General features: G+C 55.7%; 1 protein-coding gene across 1 annotated transcript; it reads left to right on the top strand.

Moving 5' to 3' along the window:
* The first annotated feature begins 1,923 nt into the window (after positions 1-1,923).
* Positions 1,924-5,013, top strand: LOC125116105 (olfactory receptor 6B1-like). Its single transcript, XM_047761058.1, has one exon. The coding sequence runs from the start codon at positions 3,835-3,837 to the stop codon at positions 4,936-4,938; it is 1,104 nt and encodes a 367-aa protein (XP_047617014.1). The 5' UTR covers positions 1,924-3,834; the 3' UTR covers positions 4,939-5,013.
* Positions 5,014-23,578: the final 18,565 nt, after the last annotated feature.

The following is a 23,578-nucleotide window of genomic DNA, read 5'->3' as shown; positions in this document are numbered from 1 at the left end:
CATGTCCAATCCATCAGCCAATCCCACTGCCTTGGTCCTAGAATCCAGCCTGCGACATCCGGGCCCCGTCACCTTCACCATTAGACTATAGCCTACAACCCGCAACAGCAACCACTAACCAGACCTTCTGCACTTGGGTCCTTTAAAGCAAAGTCACATCTGGCCCCTCCTCTGGGCAGAAGCTGCACTTCCCCCCGGAGAAAGCCAAGCACCAAGGACCCACCAGGCCACGTGTACTGACCACGCATGAGCAGCCACCTCGGAGCTCAGGCAAGGAGCTCTTCCCCCAGCCCCTTCCTCTGCGCAGAGCGCCCCCCACCCCAGCCCCAGGCCTCAGAGCCCAGGCCGTGCCCCAACCCAGCTCCCCCCACCCCAGCACCCCGAGGCCTTGGCAGCCCCGCCTTTGCAGCTCCTCTCCTCTCCGCCTGGCACCCCTATCCTGCCGTCTCCAGGCCCCCTGGGCCTTCAGGAGTCCAAGGCCACAGCCCCTGCCCCACGGTCCCCCTTCCCCGGTGGCACCAGGCAGAGGTCACCATCCCATGTGCCCTGAGGTGGCCCTTTCATTAGACTGTCTTCTCTTTCCTCCAACACCTGAGCTCCACGCGGCGGAACTTATCTGCCCGCTGCTGTGTCCGGAGTTGAGGATCTGGCCTGAGATCGGCAAGGACCCGGCAGACACTGCTGAATGGCAATGAGTAAAGGCCTCTATAATGTGACTTCGGGGCAGAGGGGCCAGGACCCCTGAGGGGCTGGTCGGCTGTCCCTGCAGCTTGTGGGGGCTGCTCTGATTCAGCCCAGAGACTGACTGAGAGGCCTGGGCCAGCACGCCCCACACACGGGGGGCAGGGGGGGGCAGGCGGCCTCCCCCCACCCCCATGGGCAGTGGGTCCTGGTGCCTGCACCCCTCGTGCCTCTCTGAGGGGTTGCTCTGTCCACCTCGGTGACTCTCCCAGGGGAGATGAGGGAGGAAGGTGACCTGGAGGCCAGCCCGGAGCCACAGCCCCAAGCACTCTGAGCGGGCAGCGTGGAGCCCCCAGGACAGCAGGGTTCGGGCGTGGCCTGGCCCACTCCTGCACCCCGGGCTCTGCCCAAGGGTGGGCAGTGGTTTCTTCCTGGGCCCCCTCTGGGGGGAAGCAGCCACTGGGTGGTGGGAGTGCCCACCAATACCCAATCTTACCCCAATCACACCTGCTCTGGCCCCATGAGGATGGTGAGGGAAGACAGATGTGTCCCTCTGGGCTCGGATTCCGGCCCCTTTAGCTGACAGAGCTGTTCGCTGGAGGGGTGAACCCCGGGCAGAGGCCTGGGCCTCCCAGGAGGAGCCGCAGCGGTTCGGCTGCCTTGTGCTCTGGCCCCTGGGACCAGGAGCCTGGCCCTAGGCCCCCCTCCTCCCCTCTCTCCTCTCCCCTCCCCTCCCCCCCCCGAAAAGGGAGGGGGTGGGAGTGGAGGCAGGCTCCCCATTTAAGACCTGGCTCTCCTTTAGAAGCAGACTCCTGGCCTGGGGAGGGGGTGGGGTGGGGTGGGGTGGGCCCCCGGCTGCCCGCCCTGGCCCCTCTCCCCACACAAAGGCGACCGGGATCCCTCGTGCATTTCCCCAGAAAACCTGACTCCTGGTCCTGTGAGACACGGACGCTGCAGGAGGCGCCTGCTTCTGTCCTGGGCATCCGACCAGAGGGGTCTCGTTAGTGTGCAGGGCGTCTGTGCAGCCAAGCTCAGCTCATTTCACTCCCTCCAAGCTCCCCCAGGGTGGGGCTGCACCTGGGTGGTCACAGGGCACTCGACTGCCCTGGGACGGGGAGATCCGAGGGCCCAGCCTCCAGAGCCGGGCTCAGCTGAGGCCCGACGCACCTTGGCGGGGGGGGTTGGGGGGGGCTCCCATCTAGCTTCTGCCTGCCCTGGCCCAGCCTCGCCCCCCCCCGCCCCCTCTGAGCCCACGGGACCAGTCAGGAGCCGTGTCTGCCAGGCCCCTGCCCCAGAGAACCGTCAGGCCCCCCACGACCACGACAGGTGAGCAGAGCATGGGATGGGCTGAAACGCAAACCCAGGCCATCTGTCTCAGCACAGGCGGGGCTGAGGGTGCCCGGGACTGCATCTGAGGGCAAGCCCCAGCCCTGGGCAGTGAGCCCGGCTGGGCTGTCGGTAGCAGGTTCTGTGTCCTGACTGGCATCTGTGTGAAGGGAGCATGTCTGCCGTTTGGGCTTTCTCCTTGTGTCCGAGCCGTGTCCATCCACGTGCAGATGTTGTGTGCGTGGGGACCACTGCGTGTCGGGGCGTGGTGTCTGCGTGGACGCCTGCTCGGGGGGCCTGTGGTCTGGGTACGGTGGGGGTGTGGGCGCTGTGAGTGAATCTGACTGGGGGGACAGTGTGCAGCTCTAGGCTCGTGTCAGCTTTGGGGAGCCCGTGTGCCGACTGGCACACTGAGGTGCAGGGTGGGGACCTTGCCATCTGTCTTCACGTGTCTGTGTGACAAGGACTCCCGTTCCTGCTGCAGTACCCACTCCCACCCCTCGGGTAAGATGGAGAAGCAGGGGCTGGGTAAGGACAGAGGTTTGTTCCAAGTCCCATGGCAGCGGCAGATCTGAGCAGACACCAGCGGTCGGGGTCACGAGGAGCCATAGAGCAGCGTGGGGTCGTTCTGCCCAGGCCCTGGCCACACCGGGAGCCAACACACACCACCAGGGTCTGACCAGGCTCCCTCCTGCGGCATGGCATCCCTGGGCACCCCGGGAAACCAGGGCAGGTGTGGCCCTCGGAGCTCAACCCCACCCCCGGTGACCCGGTGACGGTCCTGCTGCCACCCTGGGAGGCACGGAGGGGGCAAGTGTCCTGCCCAAGGCACAGGTGGCCAGTGAGAGGGCAGGGTTTAAACCCAAGCGTCTGTCCCAGAGCCCATACCCTGGAGCTCTGCTGCCTCCTGAAATCTTTGCAGGATGAACACTGGAAGGTCTTGCCACCTGGAGCAGGTGCTGAAAGGGGCAGCGCTGAGTCCAAGGTTCCTGTTCTCCAAATACAGTCTCCACTCCAAGGCCCAGCTTGTTTCAGCAACCAGCTGGGTGGCCCATCAACGTCAAGGGTGTGGACCCGTTCAGGGCCACGTTCTGAGGCACTTACAGGGCAGATAAAGAGCTAAAACCCCAGCCACACTCCAAGGGCCTAGACTGGTCTTTGAATGGCTTTGGAGACCCGGAGGCTCGCAGGGCCGTCTGGAGGGCCGGCTCCCGCAAGGGGGATTCTGGCAGACGTGGGGCTGGGGACGGGCTGGGCAGCAGGCGAGAGACCTGTAGCTGCGCAGCCAAGCGGCCGGGGGGCTGACGTCTGTCCTCCCGACCCGGCCGGCCAGCCTGAGACAACAATTTCCTGTAGCTGGGAGGAAGCTGCCACCAGCCTTGCCCCCGCGAGGCCCCTTGACTCTCACTGCAGGGGGCAGGGCTGGGGGCATCGGCAGAGGGAGGCCCCACCCCCAGGACCTCCCTGTGCAGCTGTGGCCACTCAGCCAGGTGGACAGCAGGAGCTGGCACTTCCCCATCTGCCCAGGCTCACTCGCCCACTGCTGCTGACCTGGATGACCTCGGCCCTGGCCACCCCTCAATCCCCATGAAGCCTGTTTGCAGGTCCCCAGCTCGGGCCTCTGAGGGGCCCTGCTTGTCTTCCTAGAACCCACATCTGCTCTCCTGCCACCCAGTGCCCAGTGGGAAACTCGTGGTGCCATGGCCAGGCCCCGGGCAGCACTGAGGGGGGCAGACGAGGGTCAGGACCCCTCCTCGTGGGGAGCTCAGCCAACACAGCCCCCGCGTCTAACCTGCCACCTGTGTCCCCAGGCAGGGCCAGCACACCATGTCTCCAGGCACCAACTCCTCGGAGGTGACCGAGTTCATCCTGGGGGGCTTCCCGGGCTCGCGGGGCCTCCACGGGGGCCTGCTGGGGCTGTTCCTGCCGGCCTACCTGCTGACCGTCACCGAGAACCTGCTCATCGTGGCCGTGATCTGCACCAGCCCCCCGCTGCACAAGCCCATGTACATCTTCCTGGGCAACCTGTCCTTCCTGGAGGTGGGGTACGTCTCCGTCACGGTGCCCAAGATGCTGCTCAGCCTGGCGGTGCCCGAATTCCGCCGCATCTCCTTCGCGGGCTGCATGGCGCAGCTATACTTCTTCCTGGCGCTGGCCTGCACCGAGTGCACGCTCCTGGGCGTCATGGCCTATGACCGCTACGTGGCCATCTGCCGTCCCCTGCGCTACCCGGCCGTCATGAGCCCCAGCCTCTGCAGCCTCTTGGCCGCAGGTTCCTGGCTCTCGGGCTTCACCGTCTCCATGGGAAAGGTCTTCTTCATCTCGCGTCTGGGCTACTGCGGCCCCAACGTCGTGAACCACTTCTTCTGCGACGTGTCCCCCCTGCTGAACCTGGCCTGCTCCGACATGTCCCTGGCAGAGCTCGTGGACTTCCTCCTGGCACTGCTCATCCTGCTGGGGCCCCTGCTGCTCACCGTCTCCTCCTACTGCGCCATCATCGGCGCCGTGCTGGGCATCCCCTCCACCGCCGGCCGCCGCAAGGCCTTCTCCACCTGCGCCTCGCACCTGGCCGTGGTGCTCATCTTCTACTCGGCCTCCCTCTTCATCTACGCCCGGCCTCGCGCCGTCAGCTCCTTCGGCCTCCACAAGCTGGTGTCCGTGGTCTACACGGTGCTCACGCCCCTGCTCAACCCCATCATCTACTGCCTGCGGAACCGGGAGGTCAAGGCGGCCCTGCACAGGGCGGGGCAGAGGGCGGCCGGGGCCCTGGGCACCTCCTCCTGGGATGCGCTGCGGGCCAGCTCCCGCCCGTCCCCAGGACCGTCCCCAGGACCACCCCCGGGACCCACCCCTGGACCCCTCTCTTTTGCTCCCCCCGCTTGGCACCCGTGCACCAGCTCTGTGGCTGACCGGCCCTGTGCTGACCGATGACCCCCAACCAGGGCATTTCAGAGGGTGAGGAGCATGTGGGGACCGAGGTGTGAGGGGGGAGTGGGGGCAGCTCCGTCCAAGCCACTGTCCTCTACAGGGGGAGGCGGTGCTGGGTGGCCCGAGGGCTTTTCGGAGGGATGGTCTCTCTGCCATCCGCAGGAAAGGGTGACTGGGAACAGAGCCTCCATGCTGGGGGGTTGGGGGGGAAAGCCCACACTTCGCCCCTGTGCCCAGGACTGTGGGCGAGCTAATCTGAGGGCCTCCTGTGGGGCGACCTGGCACTGACTGCCCCAGCGCTGCAGGGGCTCCAGGATCCCACGGTCCGGCCGCTCAGCTGCCACCGCAGCCGCTGCAGTGGAACAGATGTCCCATGAGAGGAGCTTGTACATCTGAAATGATGGCCCTGTCCCTCTTTCAAAACGGGCAGACTTCCAAGGCCAACTTGTATAAAGCGGTCATTTTTAAAAGAATGAAGATACTGGGTAACCAATTTGTCATTTAATTAATAAGCAAGGGATGCGTGCCCGGTGCTCCTCAGCCTCGCAGAGGCCAGGTGGGTCAGGGAACTCACACCTGGCTTACACACCTGGGGCACGGATGCTCTGAAGAGTGTGGAGATGCCCATCCAGTGAGAGGGGAGGGCCCTGCAGGGGAACAGCAGGGACAGGAGGGAGGAGACCCTAGTGGGGGCGGGGGAGGGGGTGCAGTCTCCTAGGACTCTGGAGAGAAGGGGGTCACTAGGATGTAACAGGTCTCCAAAGTCAGGAACGGGAGAGAGAGAGACACAGCGAGAACGCAAGAGGCCGGACGCAGCCGTCAGAAAACGCGCAGGCAGGCAGGATGCGGGAGCGGGTCCGAGACTCAAGGCAGAGCCACTGCGAGAACCACGCGAAGGGAGGACTGAAGGGTCTCCGCCGAATCTGTCAACAGCCCGTTGGACATCGGCGTGGGGGCCGGGGTCGGGGGGAAACTGGGTTGGGGGAAGTGGAGGAGAGGGCGCTGGGGGAGGGCTGGGGGAGGGCAGGAGGCCCCCTGTGCGCCCTCTGTCCAGCTGGCCCTGCGGATGCGAACGAGCTCAGAGACCGGAGGGCAGGGTGGGGGCCATGCAGACCTCGGCTCAGGCGTGAATGAGGAGCGGGGAACCTGGGCGGTGTCAGCTGAGGAGCAGGACGCCTCGCGGGTGGTGGCCGCAGCCCTCAAACCAGCTTGTTGAGGCTGCGAAGTCCTCGCAATTCTGAGCCCAGGACCCCGGCGGGAGTCTCCCTCCTGGACGGTCCAGGGCTGCAAGCAGCGCCTCCCGGCCTCTCTGCGTCCGCCCTCTCCAGGCCACACCTGGGGACCAGGACTCGGCCCGGGACCGATCTCGGCCTAAGCTCCCATCCCAGCGCCTCCCCGAGGCAGCCGCAGGACCCTCCTCTGGGCTGCCCACCCCTGCTGGGGTCTCTGGAGCCCCGACTCCGCCCCGGCCACGCCCACCGGTGACGACACCCTCCTCCAGGTGGGAAGCACCGCCCTCCACCCCTCGCCCAGGCCCTGGCCCCTCCCCTGCCTCTCCCGCACCTCGCCCCATGGTGACCCCCCTGGTACCACCCTTGTCCCCTCCCCCTCACTCATGAGCCTCATCAAACCCCTATTGTCCAGAGGATAAATTCGCAAATCCTTATCAGGACCCTGTGATCCAATAGTAACCACTCTCAGCCCGTATCCCCTCTCTGCCCTCCCTCCCTCCCTATCCTGTCGGGGCCCAGCCCTGTCCCCAGGTCCCCTCTTGAGAAAGGCAGGCCCCCTCGGCCCTGACCCCTCCCACCAGCTAGTCTCCAAGCCAGACTTGTATGGAGAGGAGCCCCCCTTTCAAATCAGTCCAGTTCCCAGCGCTGTCCCCACGTGTGTCTGTCCATCCGCTGTGTTCATGTGTTCATGCCCCTCCCCCACTGGGGCCACAGGCCCAGCCACACCTCCTCCCACCACCCCGGGTCGTCTGCAGGATGAAGGTGGCCCTTGGATGGTTGGGAGGGGCCCTCCAGGAGCTGGAGGCCAGGGCAGGGAGGACGCCCCCACCCGGGGGGCGGAGGCTGGTGTTCTCCCAGCAGCTGCTAGGGAGACAGAGGAAGGAGCTTCAGGTCCAGGCAGCCCCTCCTCAGCCCAGCCAGCGCCGCCTGCCTCGGCTGATGCCCCATCTCCCCTTTTCTGGGACTTTGGAATCACCTGTGTTTCCAGTGGCTCCTCCTTTCAGCAGAGGAGGGGGCCTGTGTGCTCGCCCCCACCCTGCTTGTCAGAGCAGAGGCCGGAGGCCAGGGCGCCCTAGGCCTGCAGGGCCGGGGGAGGGGGTGCCCGGTGCCCACTCCACCAGGCAGGACACCCCTGGCAGAGCTTCCCTGGGCCAGTGCTCACCAAAGGCGCCGCCCTCCGCCTGGAACCACCACCCTCCCCCCAAGGCCTCCTCCGTCTTCCTTCCTCCCGTGCCCCTGAGAAGACCGGCTTCCAGGTAAAGACCATGGGTTGAGCACAGCATACTCCCACCTCGAATCCCACCAGGGTGAGGGTAAAGAGGCCCCCACAGTAACGACAACACTTCAGAACCAGAAAAAGGAGGTGGGCTTGGCAGAGCAGGGCCTGAAGTGGAGGCAGGCAGCCAGGGGTCTTCCAGCTCCAGGCTCAGGTTTGGCCACGGCTCCAGGTACCTCTGAAAGTGAGATACTAGTGGAGTTGAAGATGGGGGGTTGCAAAAGGTGGCAAAGCCCAGCCTGACCCCCGCCCCCCCACCACCCGGAACTCCAGAGACAGGGGCCTGGGACCAGGATGTGGTCCAGCTACCGGAGGACGTGGAGGCAGCGAGCCCCCGGCCCTGCACACTGGGCCCTTCTAGACGGGGTTTAGACGAACTTCTCTGAGGGACCTGGGCATCCCGGGAGGGCCCAGAACCAAGGACACAGACAGTGGGGCACTTCAACCCAACAGCCCTTCCTGGGCACAGTTGGCATTTCGGACTCCACCGGGGGCTGAGAGCCAAGGGTCACCAGACAGCTGATGAGAGCTTCTCGCAGGAAAGACGGAGTGAAGCCAAGGAACGAGAGGAAGTCGGAGGAGGCAGAGCTCCAAGGGAGAAGAGTCCCGTGAACATCCCCGAGGGCATGAGCGCATCCTCGAAACAGCAGAACATTAAAAGAAGAGGAAGGAAAGGGAGACTCAGCGAAGGTGAGCAAGAACACGCTTGCAAACGGGAGGGTGATGCAGAAGTAAAAGCCCCGTGCGGATGGGCAGCGAACGGAAGAAATCATCCAAACACCCGGCGACAAACATCAAAAAGTGACGTGAAAATGGATGTCACCCACGTTTTAGGGTCAGGGGATTGGCCCGGGGAGCCGACATCTAAGCAAGAGTTCCAGAGACTCAGGAAACAGGGGGAGCTCCAGAGCCAGGCTGGAGACCCGAGCACTTCAGATGAGCCCTTTCCTGGAGGACATCGGATAAGTGAAGTGAATCGTGTTCTAATCTTACAGCAGCAAAGGGGACAAGAGTCAGGGAGGCACTACCAGGCTGAGGGACAGACATCACCGGTGCCCAGCATGTGGGCCCAGGCTCGGGCCTTGGGCCAGCTGAGACCCTGCAGACCCCATCAGCAGGGGACCCTGGAAACGCACACCCTGCCTGGGGAGGGGCTGCCCCGGGAATGCGGGTGAGCGGACCAGACCCAGCTCCCCGGCCCAGGACAGCTGCGAGCCATCGATCATCAAGCATCCCCTGCAGACGCTGAAGTTGGCGTCTCAGGATTCTACACAACTAGCACCACCATGTGTCTGGAAGAAGCAAAAGCCAACGAAACATCCCTCTCAGAGGAAGAGAGCAGAATAAGCACCAAGGATTCCCTCAAATAATGCTTCACATCTAGTCTTCAGCACAAAACCGGAAATAACCAGGCGTGTGAAGAAATGAAGGACCGTGAGCAACAGCCAGTGTCAGACAGGAAAACTCTGAATGCGCGAGACCCAAGGAGGGAGAGCGACAGAGCGGGGAGGGCAGAGCGGACTGAACGCCCTCCGACTTGGCCGGACCGGCCCTTGGAGGGCCCCCTCCACGCCACTGCAGGATATGCATTCTTCCCAAGGGCACAGGGTGCTTACCAAGATCGGCCCTTAGCCTAGGCCGTAAAATAAGTCTCCCGTTTTAAAGAATTAAAAATAATACAAAGCATAGGAGTTCCTGTCGTGGCTCAGTGGTTAACGAATCCGACGAGGAACCATGAGGTTGCGGGTTCCATCCCTGGCCTTGCTCAGTGGGTGAAGGACCCGGCGCTGCCGTGAGCTGTGGTGTAGGTCGCAGATGCGGCTCGGATCCCGCGTTGCTGTGGCTCTGGCGTAGGCCGGTGGCCACAGCTCCAATTCGACCCCTAGCATGGGAATCTCCTTGTGCCGTGGAAGCGGCCCTAGAAAAGGCAAAAAGACAAAAATAATAATAATAATAATAATAATAATACAAAGCATAGCACTGGGAACTGTGTCTAGTCACCCAGGCTGGAGCCTGATCAAGTGAGAAAAAAGAATGTGTTCATGCAGGCGTGACTGGTCACCTCCCTGTGCAGTAGAAAATTGAGAGAACACGGTAAACCAGCCATGGTGGAGAAAATAAAAATCATTGTTAAAAGGTAATAGTAATAGTAATACAAAGCATGTTTCTGGTCACCAGAGAGTTAAAACAGAAATCAAGGAAAGAGTAAGATATCCAGAAAATCTCCAAATACTGGGGAACGATACACTTCTAAATAACCTACTCGTGAAAGAAGAAGTCTAAAGGGAGATAAGAAAACGTTTTTTTTTGTTTTGTTTTGTTTTGTTTTGTTTTGTCTTTTTGCTATTTCTTGGGCCGCTCCCGCAGCATATGGAGGTTCCCAGGCTAGGGGTCGAATCGGAGCTGTGGCCACTGGCCTACGCCAGAGTCACAGCAACGCGGGATCCGAGCCGCGTCTGCAACCTACACCACAGCTCACGGCAACGCCGGATGGTTAACCCACTGAGCAAGGGCCGGGACCGAACCCGCAACCTCATGGTTCCTAGTCGGATTCGTTAACCACTGTGCCACGACGGGAACTCCAGAAAACATTTTTAAATAAATATAAAAACACAACATGTAAAAACTGCGGAATCCTACTAAAGCAGTACATAGAGGGAAATTTAGAGCATCAAACACCTAGGTTAGAAAAGAAGAAAGTTTTTAAATCAATAGTATCAGCTTCCATATTAGGAAACTAGAAATGTAATAATAAATCAAGCCAAAAAATAAGCCAAATAAAGGCAATAATAAAAGTCAGGGCAAAAAAAAAATCTGTGAAATGAAATGGAACACAGAAAAAAAGAGAGAAAACTCAGTGGAACCAAAAGCAGTTCTTTGAAATTATCGATAAAATTGATGTTTCTCTAGTCAAGCTAATCAGGAAAAATAAGACACAAATTACAAATATCAAGATTCTCCTTTTTTTTTCTGCCTTTTGTCTTTTTAGGGCCGCACCTGTGGCATATGTGGGTTCTCAGGGTAGGGGTCGAATTGGAGCTACAACTGCCAGCCTACACCACAGCCACAGCAACTCGGGATCCAAGCCACGTGTGCGAACCACACCACAGCTCACAGCCACGCCGGATCCTTCACCCACTGAGCAAGGCCAGGGATGGAACCCGCAACCTCATGGTTCCTAGTCAGATTTGTTAACCACTGCGCCACGACAGGAACACCAAGATTCTGTTTTTTTGTTTGTTTGTTTGTCTTTTTAGGGCCACACCCATGGCCTATGGAGGTTCCGGGCTGGGGTCAAATCAGAGCCACATTTGCAACCTACACCACAGCTCATGGCAACACCAGACCCCACTAGCCATGTAACCCGCTGAGTGAGGCCAGGGATCAAATCTGCATCCTCAGGGATGCTAGTCGGACCGGTTACGGCTGAACCACGACGGGAACCCCTGTATCGAGACAGAGAGTGATGGTATCACAAGAGATTCCACAGAGCTTGAAAAGATCAGAAAGTATGATAGACAGATTCATGGCAACAAATTAACACTTAGATTAAATACACAACTTGCTTGAAAACACAACCTACCAAAGTCCACTTAAGAAGAAACAGGTCACTTAAATAGCCCTAAATCTGTTAAATTTGCAAATAAAAACTTTCCCATACAGACAAAAAAACTTGAGGAGAAATGGCTTCATTGGTGGATTCTGCAAAACATGTACGGAAAAAATAAAGCACAAAATTCTCCAGAAAATTGAAGCAAAGGGACCATTTCCCAACTCATTCTACAAGGCCAGCATTACCTTGATGCAGAATGAAAAAAGGGAATTCTCCAGTGGAGCAGTGGGTTAAGAATCCACAGCCTGCTGCTGCGGCATGGGTTCAATCCCTGATCTGAGAATTTCTGCATGGCTTGGGCACAGGAAATAAAGTGGTGGGGGGGGTTGTACAAAAAAAGAAAGCTACAGACCCCATTTCTGAGGAATATAGCTACTCTAAACATATCTTAGCCCATAGGACCCAACATAGCATAACCCATCATGACCAAGTGTGGGGGGGTCTTAGCCTCTGAAAATCAATCATTGTGACTGATCATCATGTTCTAAATAACAACCTATTTTACAATATCAACACCACTGACAGGTAAACAGATAAAGAAGATGTGAGATGTACATACAATAGAATATCACTCAGCCATAAAGAAGAATGAAATAATACCATGTGCAGCAACATGGATGGACCCAGAAATCATCATATTAAGTGAAGTAAGTCAGAGAAAGACAAGCATTATATGATATCACTTATATGTAGAATCTAAAGAAACAGATACAAATGAACTTACACACAAAACAAAAATAGAACCGCAGACATAAGAAACAAGCTGATGGTTGTGAAAGGGGGAGGGAGGGTAAACTAGAAGTTTGGGATTAACGGATACAAACGGCCATCTATGAACTAGATAAACCACAAGCACCTGGTGCAGAGCACAGGGAACTACCCTCAGTATTTCACAATCACCTATAGGGGAAAAGAATCTGAAAAGGAACAGAAACATATGTATAACTGAACACTTTGCTGTATACTGAAGTTAACACAACACTATAACTCAACCATAGTCCAATAACAAATTTTTAAGTAAAAAAAAAATTTTTGTCTTTTCTAGGGCCGCACCTGCAGCATATGGAGGTTCCCAGGCTAGAGGTCGAATCAGAGCTGTAGCTGCTGGCCTCCACCACAGCCACAGCAACACCAGATCCTTAACCCACTGAGTGAGGCCAGGGATCGAACCTGCATCCTCATGGTTACTAGTCAGATTCATTTCTGCTGAGCCACAACGGAAACTCCTAAAGTAAAATTTTTTAAAAAAATAATAGTTCCTGTCATGGCTCAGCAGAAACAAATCTGGCTAGTAAGCATGAGGATTGAACTCCTTGGCCCCGTTCAGTGGGTTAAGGATCTGGCGTTGCCGTGAGCTGTGGTGTAGCTCGCAAACTCGGCTCTGATCCCGTGTTGCTGTGGCTGTGGTGTAGGACCGCAGCTACACCTCTGATTCGACCCCTAGCCTGGGAACCTCCACATGCCTCGGGTGCAGCCCTAAAAGGACAAAAAAAAAAAAAAAAAAAAACCATTGCACACTGAATATAATAGCTAAAGTTAAAAAGACCGATATCCGCTTGGCAAAGATGCTGAGGAGCTGGGAGCTTCCACACGACTGGTGGGAATGGGGCTGTCACGACCACTTGGAAAACAAGTTGGGGGTTGGCAGAAAGTTAAACGCACACCTACAGGCGATACGTGAAAGCATGTCCTTGCAACGAGTGTTAGGTGTGTGTTCATAGCAACTTTATCGGTAATAATAGCCAAACACTGGAAGCAACTCAGACGCCCAGATTACGGTGTGTCCCTGTGCTGGATGAACCATTGTGTGTTCAACAACATAGATGAATTGCAAAGTAGTTCTGCTGAACAGCAACAACAAAAACAAAAGCGGGTGGAAAGCGTCCACACCATAGGATTTCATTTACATACAATCGTAGGGGACGTTAATGACCCATCGTAGCAGAAAGCAGATCTGCGGTTGCCCGGGATGCACCGGGGCTGAGGGACCGAGCGGATGGAGGGTCGGTCACCAAGGGTCCTGACCGCAGCGGGGGGCAGGTGTGCTCGTCGTCCTGGCTGGGTGGTCCCTCACAGGGGGGCCTCAACGTGCACTTGACCCGGGGCGACGCCTAGCCTGGGACTTGCATATGCTGCATTTGCAGCCCTTAAAAGAAAGAAGAAAGAAAAAATTCAGTCTTGCATCCCACCGTCTTTTCCTTCACCGTCTGTATTTGTTTTCTGCGCTGAGCAACAGATCACCACCAACTAGTGGCACTTACTACCTCTTGGTTTCTAGGGGCCAGGGGTCTTGGCACCGCTGAGCTGGGTCCTCTCCCCAGGCCTGTGCCTCCGCTGAGGTTTGGCTGGGACCCTCAGGGTCCTGGCAGAAGTCGCCTCCTCGCAGTTGTAGGACCGAGCTCCCCCTTTCCTCTGGCTGCTCTCGGCTCTGAGGCTCCGTAGCTCCCTGCTCCCACAGATCGTCTCACCAACAGCAGCCTGCTTCTTTGGGGCCAGCAGGGTCAAAGTCTTAACCTGCGTGGTTACAGAAAGCACGTCCCCACCTTCGCACGCTTGCTGGTCCCCCATCCACTCTCAAGGGCTTCCTGCTGCTTCATGCTGTCCTCAGAATAGCAGCAAGAGCGGCCTGGACATGCGCTGCTTCCCTCCATGGTCTGGAGCGCCTTTGCCCAGACGGCTGCTGACCAGGTCTGTACATAAGCCCTCCCATTACCGAACTTTTTAAATTTCCCCTTTCAAAAAATCTTTATTCAAATTACAGAGGAGGGGAATGAAAGGTGAATTTTAACAAAAGTAAATTATTTATTGATAACAGTGAAGTTGGTATTACTAGGAAGAAATTTCATACCATGATAAAGGTGGGGTAAAATCTTGACTTTAGAGAATGTTCCTATGTGATGGGGGTTCAATCCCTGGCCCAGGAACTTCCACATGTTGTGCCTGCAGCCAAAAAAAAAAAGTTCCTCGCATTACTGGCAACCAAGTCCAGATTTTATTTTTAACCGTGGTGTATTTCCTGAGAAATACTTAGATGACAGCCTCAGACTGACAGGGACTGTGTCTTGTGCTTTTGTACTGTCTCCTGGTACAGAGCGAGGCCTCATCAAACACTTGTTGATTTGTTGGGCAATAAGAGCGTGCCTTGGAAGGAGGGGAGGTTCCGATCCACTCTCAAGAACTAGGCAGCAGGGGGACATGGGGCCACCCCAGACTCCACCAAACACCATTCCTCCGTCCTAAAAATGTGGGTGCGGGGAGTTCCCGCTGTAGTGCAGTGGGTTAAGGAACTGGCATTGCCACCGCTATGGCATAAGCTCCTGGCCCAGGAACTTCCATACACCATAGGGGTGGCAAAAAAAGAAAAAATAGGTGCAAATACAGTATTGTTAACTGGAAGTGCCCCGCGTACAGTAGAGTCCCCAAACTTACTCATCGTGTACAAGGGAAACTTTATACCCCCTGAAACTCCCCCTTCCCCCAGCCCAGCTCCAGGCGCCCGACTCTTCAAGACGCCTTGTATACACATGAGTGGAACCACGCGGTGTTTGTCCTCTGTGTCTTATTTCACTCAGCATAGTGTCTTCCAGGCTCACCCAAACTGTCACACGCAGCAGGATTCCCTTCTTTTTTAAGACTGGATGACAGTCCGTCATGTGCACAGGAAAGAAAACCACCAATGGAATGAAAAGACAACCTACTCGGTGGGATAAAAATATCTGCAAATAATAAGACTGATGGGAGGTTAATATTCAGCATATATAAACAGTGCATACAACTCAATATCAAAAAAAAATCAAACAATTAAAAATGGGCAGAAGACCTGAATAGAAATTTTCCAAAGACATACCAATAGTCAACAGGCACATGAAAAAAGCTAAACATTGTTAATTATTCGAGAAATGCAAGTTAAAACCACAATGAGGTATAATCTCACACCTGAGGTATCATCAAGAAAACAAGAAGTAACAAGAGTTGGAGAGGACGTGGAGAAAAGGGAACCCTAGCACGCTGTTGATAGGAATATAAATTGGTGCAGCCACTAGGAAAACCGTGGAGATTCCTCAAAAACTTAAGTTAGAACTGTCATATGCTCCAGCAACCCCACTCTGGGTATACATCCAAAGAAAACAAAAATGCCAATTCAAAAAGATGCGTGCACCCCAAAGGCCACAGCACCGCTATGTACAGCATCCAAGACAGGAAGCCAGCTAAGGGTCCGTCCATGAGTAAGTAAAGAATAGCTGGTGTGCACATGTGACGGACGATTATTCAGCCATAAGGAGGAAGGAACTCACAGTCTTTGCAAAGACAGGGATGGACCTGGAGATATTACGCTTTGTGGAGTAAGTCAGAGAGAGAAAGACAAATGGTGTATGTTTCACTCGTACATAGAATCTGAAAAATAACATAAATGAATACAACCAAAAAAAGAAATAGACTCGAACATAAAGAGGACAAACGAGAGGGGGGACGGTGACTCCAAGGTACAAACTACTGGGTGTAAAATGAAGAAGACATAAGGATGGAATGTGCAGCCAATATTTTATTATAACCTTAAACATATAATCCATACAAATCTCAAATCACTGTGCGTGTATACCTGAAACGAACGTAACACTGTAAATCAGCTGCACTTCAATACATACATGCATTTCATCACGCAATATATACGTGTGTGTGTGTGTGTGTGTTTAGATAGAATTGTAGAATGATGGCTAGATAGACAGACAGACAGACAGACAGACAGATGACAGAGACCACACATCTTCTTGCTCCATTCACCTACAGATGGACAATTAGGCTGTTTCCATGTCTTTGTTATTGCAATGAACTTGGGAGCACAGCTATCTTTCCAAGATCCTGATTTTGTTGCCTTTGGATACATACCCAGAAGTGGGATCGCTGGTTCTTTTCTAACTTTTTGAGGCAACCCTATGCTGATTTCCACAGTAGCGGTACCAATTTATATTCATACCAACAGTGCACCTTTTCCCTTAGCCTCGCCAAGAGTTTTTATTGTGTTTTTTTTTTTTATAATAGACTTCTTGATTCTCATTTGCTTGACGGTGAGCGATGTTGAGCATCTGTTCAGGTACCTGTTGGCCATTTCTGTGACTTCTTCAGAGAAATGTCTATTCAAGTCCTTTGCTCATTTTTCAGTCAGGTATTCGGGGCTCTTGTTATTTTGTATGAGTTCCTTATATATTTCGAATATTGAACTCTTGTTAGATATATGGTTTGCAAAAATTTTCCCTCTGCCGTGGGTTGCCTTTCCATTTTGTTGATTATTTCCTCTTCTGTGCAGAAGTTGTTAGCTTGATGTGGTCCCACTGTCTCCTTCCGCTTTTTGTTGCCTGTGCTTGTGGTGTCATATTCATGTCACATCATGTGACTTCCTGACCAGTGTCAAGCAGCTTTCTCCCGGTTTTCTTCTAGGGGTTTTACCATTTCGAGTCTCGTGTTTAAATCTTCAATTCATTTTGAGTTTCTGTGTATGTTGTAAGACCAGGGTCTGACTGAAACTCCCCGGTAGCCTAGCGGTTAAGGATCCAGCACTGTCACTGCTGTGGCTCAGGTCACTGCTGTGGTGTGGGTTCGATCCCTGGCCCTGGAACTTCCACATGCCATGGGTGTAGCCAAAAAAAGGAGTCTAATTTCATTCTTTTGCATGTAGGTGTCCAGTTTTTCCAAAACCATTTGTTGAAGAGACAGCCCTCCTTTCCTGGGGTGTATTCCTAGCACTCTTGTCAAAGATCAGTTCAGTTGACCACATACGCATGAGTTTATTTCTGGGCTCTCTATTCTGTTTCATCGGATTATGTGTCCAGTTTTTGTTCCTTGCTTTGTTTGTTTGTTTGTTTGATTTGGTTTGCTTTGGGTCTTTTGCCAGTACTGTAAGTTTTCATTACTGTAGCTTTGTAATATATTTTGAAATCAGGAAATGTGATGCCTCCAGCTTTGTTCTTCTCTCTCAGAATTGCTTTAGCTATTCAGGGTCTTTTGTGGTCCCACATGAAGTTTGGGATTGTTCTGATACCAAAACCAAACGAAACACTGTAAGAAAAGGAAACTATAGTCCAATATCCCTGATGATCATAGAGGCAAAAATTCTCAACAAAATCTTAGCAAACCAAATTCAACAGTACATCAAAAGGATCATAGGCCATGGCCAAGTGAGATTTATTGCTGAGATGCAAGGATGGTTCAATACACAATAATCAACTACTGGGACACATTAACAAAATGAAAGGTAAAATATTCACAGCAGCCCCTTTCCATCATCCAGTCCTACAAAATACTGGATGATAAATGACCTCAGAACTGAAGGAGAGCAAGGGAATTCCAGAGAGCACCCAACCCCCAAAGTTGGGAGAGAGCCCAGCCACCCCCTCACCACCCACAGATGCCTCCAATAACACAGCCACACCAGAAAAACTGTGCAACCTGCAGGCTCATGAGGCATAATCAAGGGCTTTTAGGTTTAAGCCACTGAGGTTTATATGAAGGCACTATTTGCATATGATGAAATTTACTCATCTAAAGTGGACCACTCGAAACATCTTGGTAACCGCGTGAAAGAGTGTGGCACCACTAGTCGAGATGCAGAACCACTTCCTCTTGCCTAACAGCTCGCAGGCCTCTCTACATCTGCCTTCCCTGGCATGTCATTCCACCGACTCATCTAGTCCCAGATTCACTGAGCTCCCTTAGCTTGAGGTCCCTGAGTCTACCCTGTTGCTGTGCGCATCCGTTTCCCTTTTTGCTTTACTGCTGGGTGGTTTCCATAAAGGGAATACCTCACAAGCGTTTGCCCAGTTAATGGACCTGGGGTTACATTCAGTTTGAGACTATTATGAAAAATGCTGCTGTAGACAAACCCACAGATGTGCCTGTGTGGACACAGAGTGCCATTTTTTGCGAGTAAATACCTAGAATTGGAATCACTGGGTCAGATGGTAAGTATGTGTTTAACTTTGTAAGGTACGGTCATGCTCTGTCCCAAAGCAAACTTTTGAGATTTGAGGAGAGTTGACAAGCAGGGTCACTGGGGGACTAGACGGCCTGCGTGTCAGCTGGGCGGGGCACTAGCTGACATCAAAGTAACAGGGGATGAGCAGGGGTTCCTCCCCTGCCTGTAGGACGCTGTCAGCACCTGTCATGGCCCAGCTGGAGGCACGCCTGTGACCTGGGGTCCCATCCACATGGGCAGGGCTGGGTGGCACGCCTGTGACCTGGGGTCCCATCCACATGGGCAGGGCTGGGTGGCACGCCTGTGACCTGGGGTCCCATCCACATGGGCAGGGCTGGGTGGCACGCCTGTGACCTGGGGTCCCATCCACATGGGCAGGGCTGGGTGGCACGCCTGTGACCTGGGGTCCCATCCACATGGGCAGGGCTGGGTGGCACGCCTGTGACCTGGGGTCCCATCCACATGGGCAGGGCTGGGTGGCACGCCTGTGACCTGGGGTCCCATCCACATGGGCAGGGCTGGGTGGCACGCCTGTGACCTGGGGTCCCATCCACATGGGCAGGGCTGGGTGGCACGCCTGTGACCTGGGGTCCCATCCACATGGGCTGGTGGCACGCCTGTGACCTGGGGTCCCATCCACATGGGCAGGGCTGGGTGGCACACCTGTGACCTGGGGTCCCATCCACATGGGCAGGGCTGGGTGGCACACCTGTGACCTGGGGTCCCATCCACATGGGCAGGGCTGGGTGGCACGCCTGTGACCTGGGGTCCCATCCACATGGGCAGGGCTGGGTGGCACGCCTGTGACCTGGGGTCCCATCCACATGGGCTGGTGGCACGCCTGTGACCTGGGGTCCCATCCACATGGGCTGGTGGCACGCCTGTGACCTGGGGTCCCATCCACATGGGCAGGGCTGGGTGGCACACCTGTGACCTGGGGTCCCATCCACATGGGCAGGGCTGGGTGGCACACCTGTGACCTGGGGTCCCATCCACATGGGCTGGGTGGCACGCCTGTGACCTGGGGTCCCATCCACATGGGCAGGGCTGGGTGGCACACCTGTGACCTGGGGTCCCATCCACATGGGCTGGTGGCACGCCTGTGACCTGGGGTCCCATCCACATGGGCAGGGCTGGAGGCACGCCTGTGACCTGGGGTCCCATCCACATGGGCAGGTCTCCAGCCCTGGGACAGGGCTCACCATCCGCTCACTGAGCACAGGCCCACACATATTTCGCTCACATTGGCAGGAATGAAATCGTGGGGATGGTGATGGAATAGACCCGCGTAATAACCGTGGGGAGAGGAAAGCTCCCACCAAAAGGAGGGCTTTTCCCTAAAGAATTATGTTCGGAGCAGAAAAGAGGGTCTGAGGACAGAAACCCTTGTGGACGGCTTCCCCAGCAGCAGGCAAAACAAAGAGTCAACAGTTGTGACCAACCGCAAACTGCCAGCAAAAGCACACCCGGCCCACCCTTTGGGGGCACTGCCTCCCCCGCAGGGACCGTGCATCCTGCCCAGCTGCCTCGCCGTGGCGAGGCTGAGTCCCTTCATTCAGGTGTGAGGAGGTGGGTGGACGGCGGCTCGGATCCTGGGTCTGGTGGGCTCACCCTGTGACCATGAGCCTCTTCTGCAAAGAAGGGGCTATCCCTGCTTCGTTCTGCCAAGAAGGCGGGTGAGACGGCGCCCCTAGTCCTCCCAGTGCTCCAGGGGCGTGGGTCCCACACCCTCTGCAGAAGGGGCCTGAGCACAGGGTCACAGAGCCACTGGGAGGAGCAGCAGGATCTCACCCCAGCTCTCGGCAAAGCCCGAGTTGCCTTAAGCGGTGCTGCTGACAAGTGACAGCGCAGGGGCCAGAACAGAAGAGGCACTCGCGGTGAGAGTGAGCAGCTCACAGCGACTCTGCCCCACCCGGCACATTTTCCCATTCGAGAGGAGCTTGTTCGCCGACCACGTGCATTTCAGATGGAGAGGCGGGGGACTGTGCTGGGGACAGAGGCGGTGGCCTGGTCCACACCTCGGAGGGGACGCTCGGCCCCAGGCAGTGCTGAGCATCCGCAGGACCACCTGAGTGCTGTCCCTTGGGCCAGAGGGAATAAGCGGGTTCCACAGCAGTCCTGTTCTGCTCTCCTGAACCAAGGTCAAGGGAGCTCTGACTTGGGTTCCAGCAGCAAACAAGCAAGACCCAATGCCCAACGTCACTAGTCATTAGGAAAATGCACATTGAAACCACAGCGCGAGACGCGCCCTCTGGGGCTAAAACGAAGACAGACAGTGCCGAGAGCTGTGGAGGGTGGCGGGCCCTCCTACACTCCCGAAGGGCCTAGACTGTGTGACAGTCGCTGGGAAGAGGGACCCACGCTGACCTGAGACACAGAATCCACTTCCAGGTACACACCCTATGGAACTGCGTGCGTGTTCTTCCCAAAGGCATTAGGAGAATTATCAGAGCAGCATATTTTACAATCACCAAAGACAGACACCCCCCCTTAGCGGATGAACCGTGGCCCATCTGTGGGACATCCAGCAGTGAGGATCCCAGCCACGCACGGCTCTGCAGGAGAGCCCCCAAGTGTGCCAACGGAAATGCCAGGCACAAAGGAGCAGGTTCTGTGTGATCCCACATAAAAAAGATCAAAAACCGGTAAAATGAACCAATTCGATGGTCAAGATTATGGCTACCTTGGCCCCCGGGAGAGGCAGCTCTGGATCTGAGGCTCCAGCCACGTTGAGTTTTGGTCAGACGTGTGCAGTTCATGAAAATACATCAAATTATACACAAGATTTGGGCGCTTTTCCATATGTATTTTACATTTTAATAAGTTTATGCGTCAGGTTCATGTACGGCACAGTGAGTGTAATTAATAACCCCGACTTGTGGATTTGGAATTTGCTAAAAGAGTAGATTCTAAAAGTTTTCATCACAAGAAAAAAAGTGTTTAGCTATGTTGGGTGACGGCTGTTCACACGGCTGGACTCACTGTGGTGACCGCTTCACAACGCAAACAAAAGTCAGGTCATTGTGTGGTACACATAAAACTGCAAGAATATATGTCATTATATCTCCACGGTAATTAATTAATAAAAATGCAAAAGACTGCCAAAGTTTTGTGTTGTCATATACTTGCTTATAAAAAAGTCTACTAGAAATCTTAAGTTCACACACCAAAAAACACCCCCAAACAATTCAGTCCCTTTGAAACACGGATGGAAAAGAGCGCAGGGAAATCAACACATGGCAAACAACTGCCCTGGGTTCTCGCTACAGGTGGAGGAGGTGCTGAGACAGGTGTGATTTGCAAACACTGGTGTCTCCCCGTCTGGTCCCCGGTGTGCCCTGGGGCAGCCTGCAGACCTGTCAGAGCTTGGCAGGCGGGGGCGGCAGGAGGGGCTGCTAGATGTTGCAGGAAAGTTCCACAAAGACCAGGGAGTCGGGTGGCTGCTGAGGCCGGGAAGCTCCGCACGCCCCAGCCCCACGGCCCCCTGAGGCTCAAAGGCTGGGAGGAGGAAACCCCGCCCAGGTTTCTGTTCAATTCCCTCCAGCCGCAGACACCCCAGTTCTCAGGAGGCACATCGACCGCCTGATACATAATTGCGTGTTGGAAATTAATCATCTCCTCCGAGCTGAACCCAGAGGGATCGTGACGTCACCTTTAATTGGGACAGTCGCCACCATCCCCGGGGTGACCCGCTGGGACGTTGCCCTGTGCCTGATGAGCCGGCACCACCCAACCTGCTGACCCCGGCCGCTCAGCTCCCCGCAGCCCCGCCCGCCTTCTTTTTAACGATGCCCCAGGGAAGCCAGCGCATGGGGCCCCCGCTCCTGAAACTTCTCCCGTCGACTCCTGAAACTTCTCCCGACGACGTTGGCTGGAATCTTCATAAACAGTGAATTGATTGGGTACCAAGAGGGTTATGAAGGATTCCCCAGTCACCTGAAGACATAAACTTTTCTCAGAAACAGGACTCAGAATAAAAGATATTCCCTTGGGTGGAGCAGGTCAGGGAAAGGGCAAGGGATGAGTGGACGGCCCGGTGCGCACTGCACAAGCAACTGAGCGGGGCTGGAAAGCAGCCCACTCTTGGCCCTGGGCCCTTGAGGGGGCACCGCTGCCACCCTGCTGCCTGGAGATGCCTGTCCAGACGCTCTGGACACACCTCTGCAGGAAGGCGGGGATGCAAACATCAACATCCATCACAGGCAAAGAGCCAGGCACGGCCAGGGCCCTGCTGCCAGCAAGAGGCTGCTGCCTCCTGGCCCAGCAGGTGCGTCCTGGTGACCTGGCCAGCACCTGCAGCTGAGCTCCAGCCTGTGGGTTTGCACCCGCTCAGTCCAAACCCTCTGGGCATGAGAGCAGACTCTGGGTCTGCAGATCAGGGGAAACGGGCCCCAAAATGTCACCAGCACATATCCCCTGTTGTCCCCAAGGTGCCGAGATTTCCTGGGTGCCCCACCCCATCTTCACCACTTCCTGCCCTTAGATGGCGTCGATACGCTATTTCCTCACACCTGCTCACAAGCCCCAGCCCCCCACCTCACCAAAGCTGCTCCGTCTCCGCCAGGTGACCCACTTCTGCCGTCAGACGAGGAGGGGTGGCACCGACAGCAGCACCTCCTCCTCCTGGCCCTGGTTGTCCCCTCCCTGGGGGCTGCTCTCCCTGGCCTCAGCCCCCAACCTCTTGGCATCAGGGGCCCAGGCCCCTCACCCAAGGTCTCTTCCTCTATGCTCCCTCTTTTGGGGTCTCACTCAGTCCCATGGCTTTCACTGCGACATTCTCAAATGCCCCTTAAGTGCCCCGGCTGCTCCCTCCCCACCTGCAATCAGATCATGCAGACATCTCCTGGCCTCTCAGGCATGATGTGTCCACCGCGGAACTCCAGGAGTATCCCCGCAACCGGCTCTGTCCCCAGCTCTTCCTTCTCTGTGAATGGAGCCCAAGCTTCTAGCCACTCAGGCCAAAATCCAGGTCATGCCAGCTCTTCTCTCTCTCAACCCAGCAGCAGCAGTCCTGTTGTACCTACTTGCAGAAGCTGCCCTCCTGCCCTGCACACCACAGGCTCATTTAGATTGCTGCAATGGTCCCCACTGTTCAAGTCTCCTCAGGATCGCTGCCAGAGAGCTCCTTCTCAGCGCAGAGGGACCACACCCCTCCACGCACAGCCCCAGAGTCTCCCATCCCACGCAAAGCACAGCCGAGGCCTCGTTACCACCCAGAGGGCCCACATAACCTTCGTCGCCCCCACTCCGACCTCATCTCCTCCTGACACACTCCTCAGTCACCTCACTCCAGACACAGGACTCGGCTGTTCCCCAAACACCCCAGAAACACGTCTGCCCTGTATGGGGAGCCAGAGGGAGAGGGGGAGTCACAGAGAAACGGAAGAAGAAGAGGAAGGAATGGGTGACTGGGCAGATGGGTGGACAGGTGGGTGGATGGTGAATGGATGGGGGGACAATGGGTGGGTAGGTGGATAGGTGTGTGATTAGGCTGCTGGGTGGCAGTGCTGATGGTAGGGACACAAATAAGTACCACTGATGGCTGCCCTCAA

The sequence above is a fragment of the Phacochoerus africanus genome, chromosome 15, assembly GCF_016906955.1.
Source record: "Phacochoerus africanus isolate WHEZ1 chromosome 15, ROS_Pafr_v1, whole genome shotgun sequence".
Classification (NCBI taxonomy): Eukaryota; Metazoa; Chordata; class Mammalia; order Artiodactyla; family Suidae; genus Phacochoerus; species Phacochoerus africanus.
Note: the sequence above shows the minus strand (reverse complement) of the source record. Positions and strands in the feature narration are given on the sequence as shown.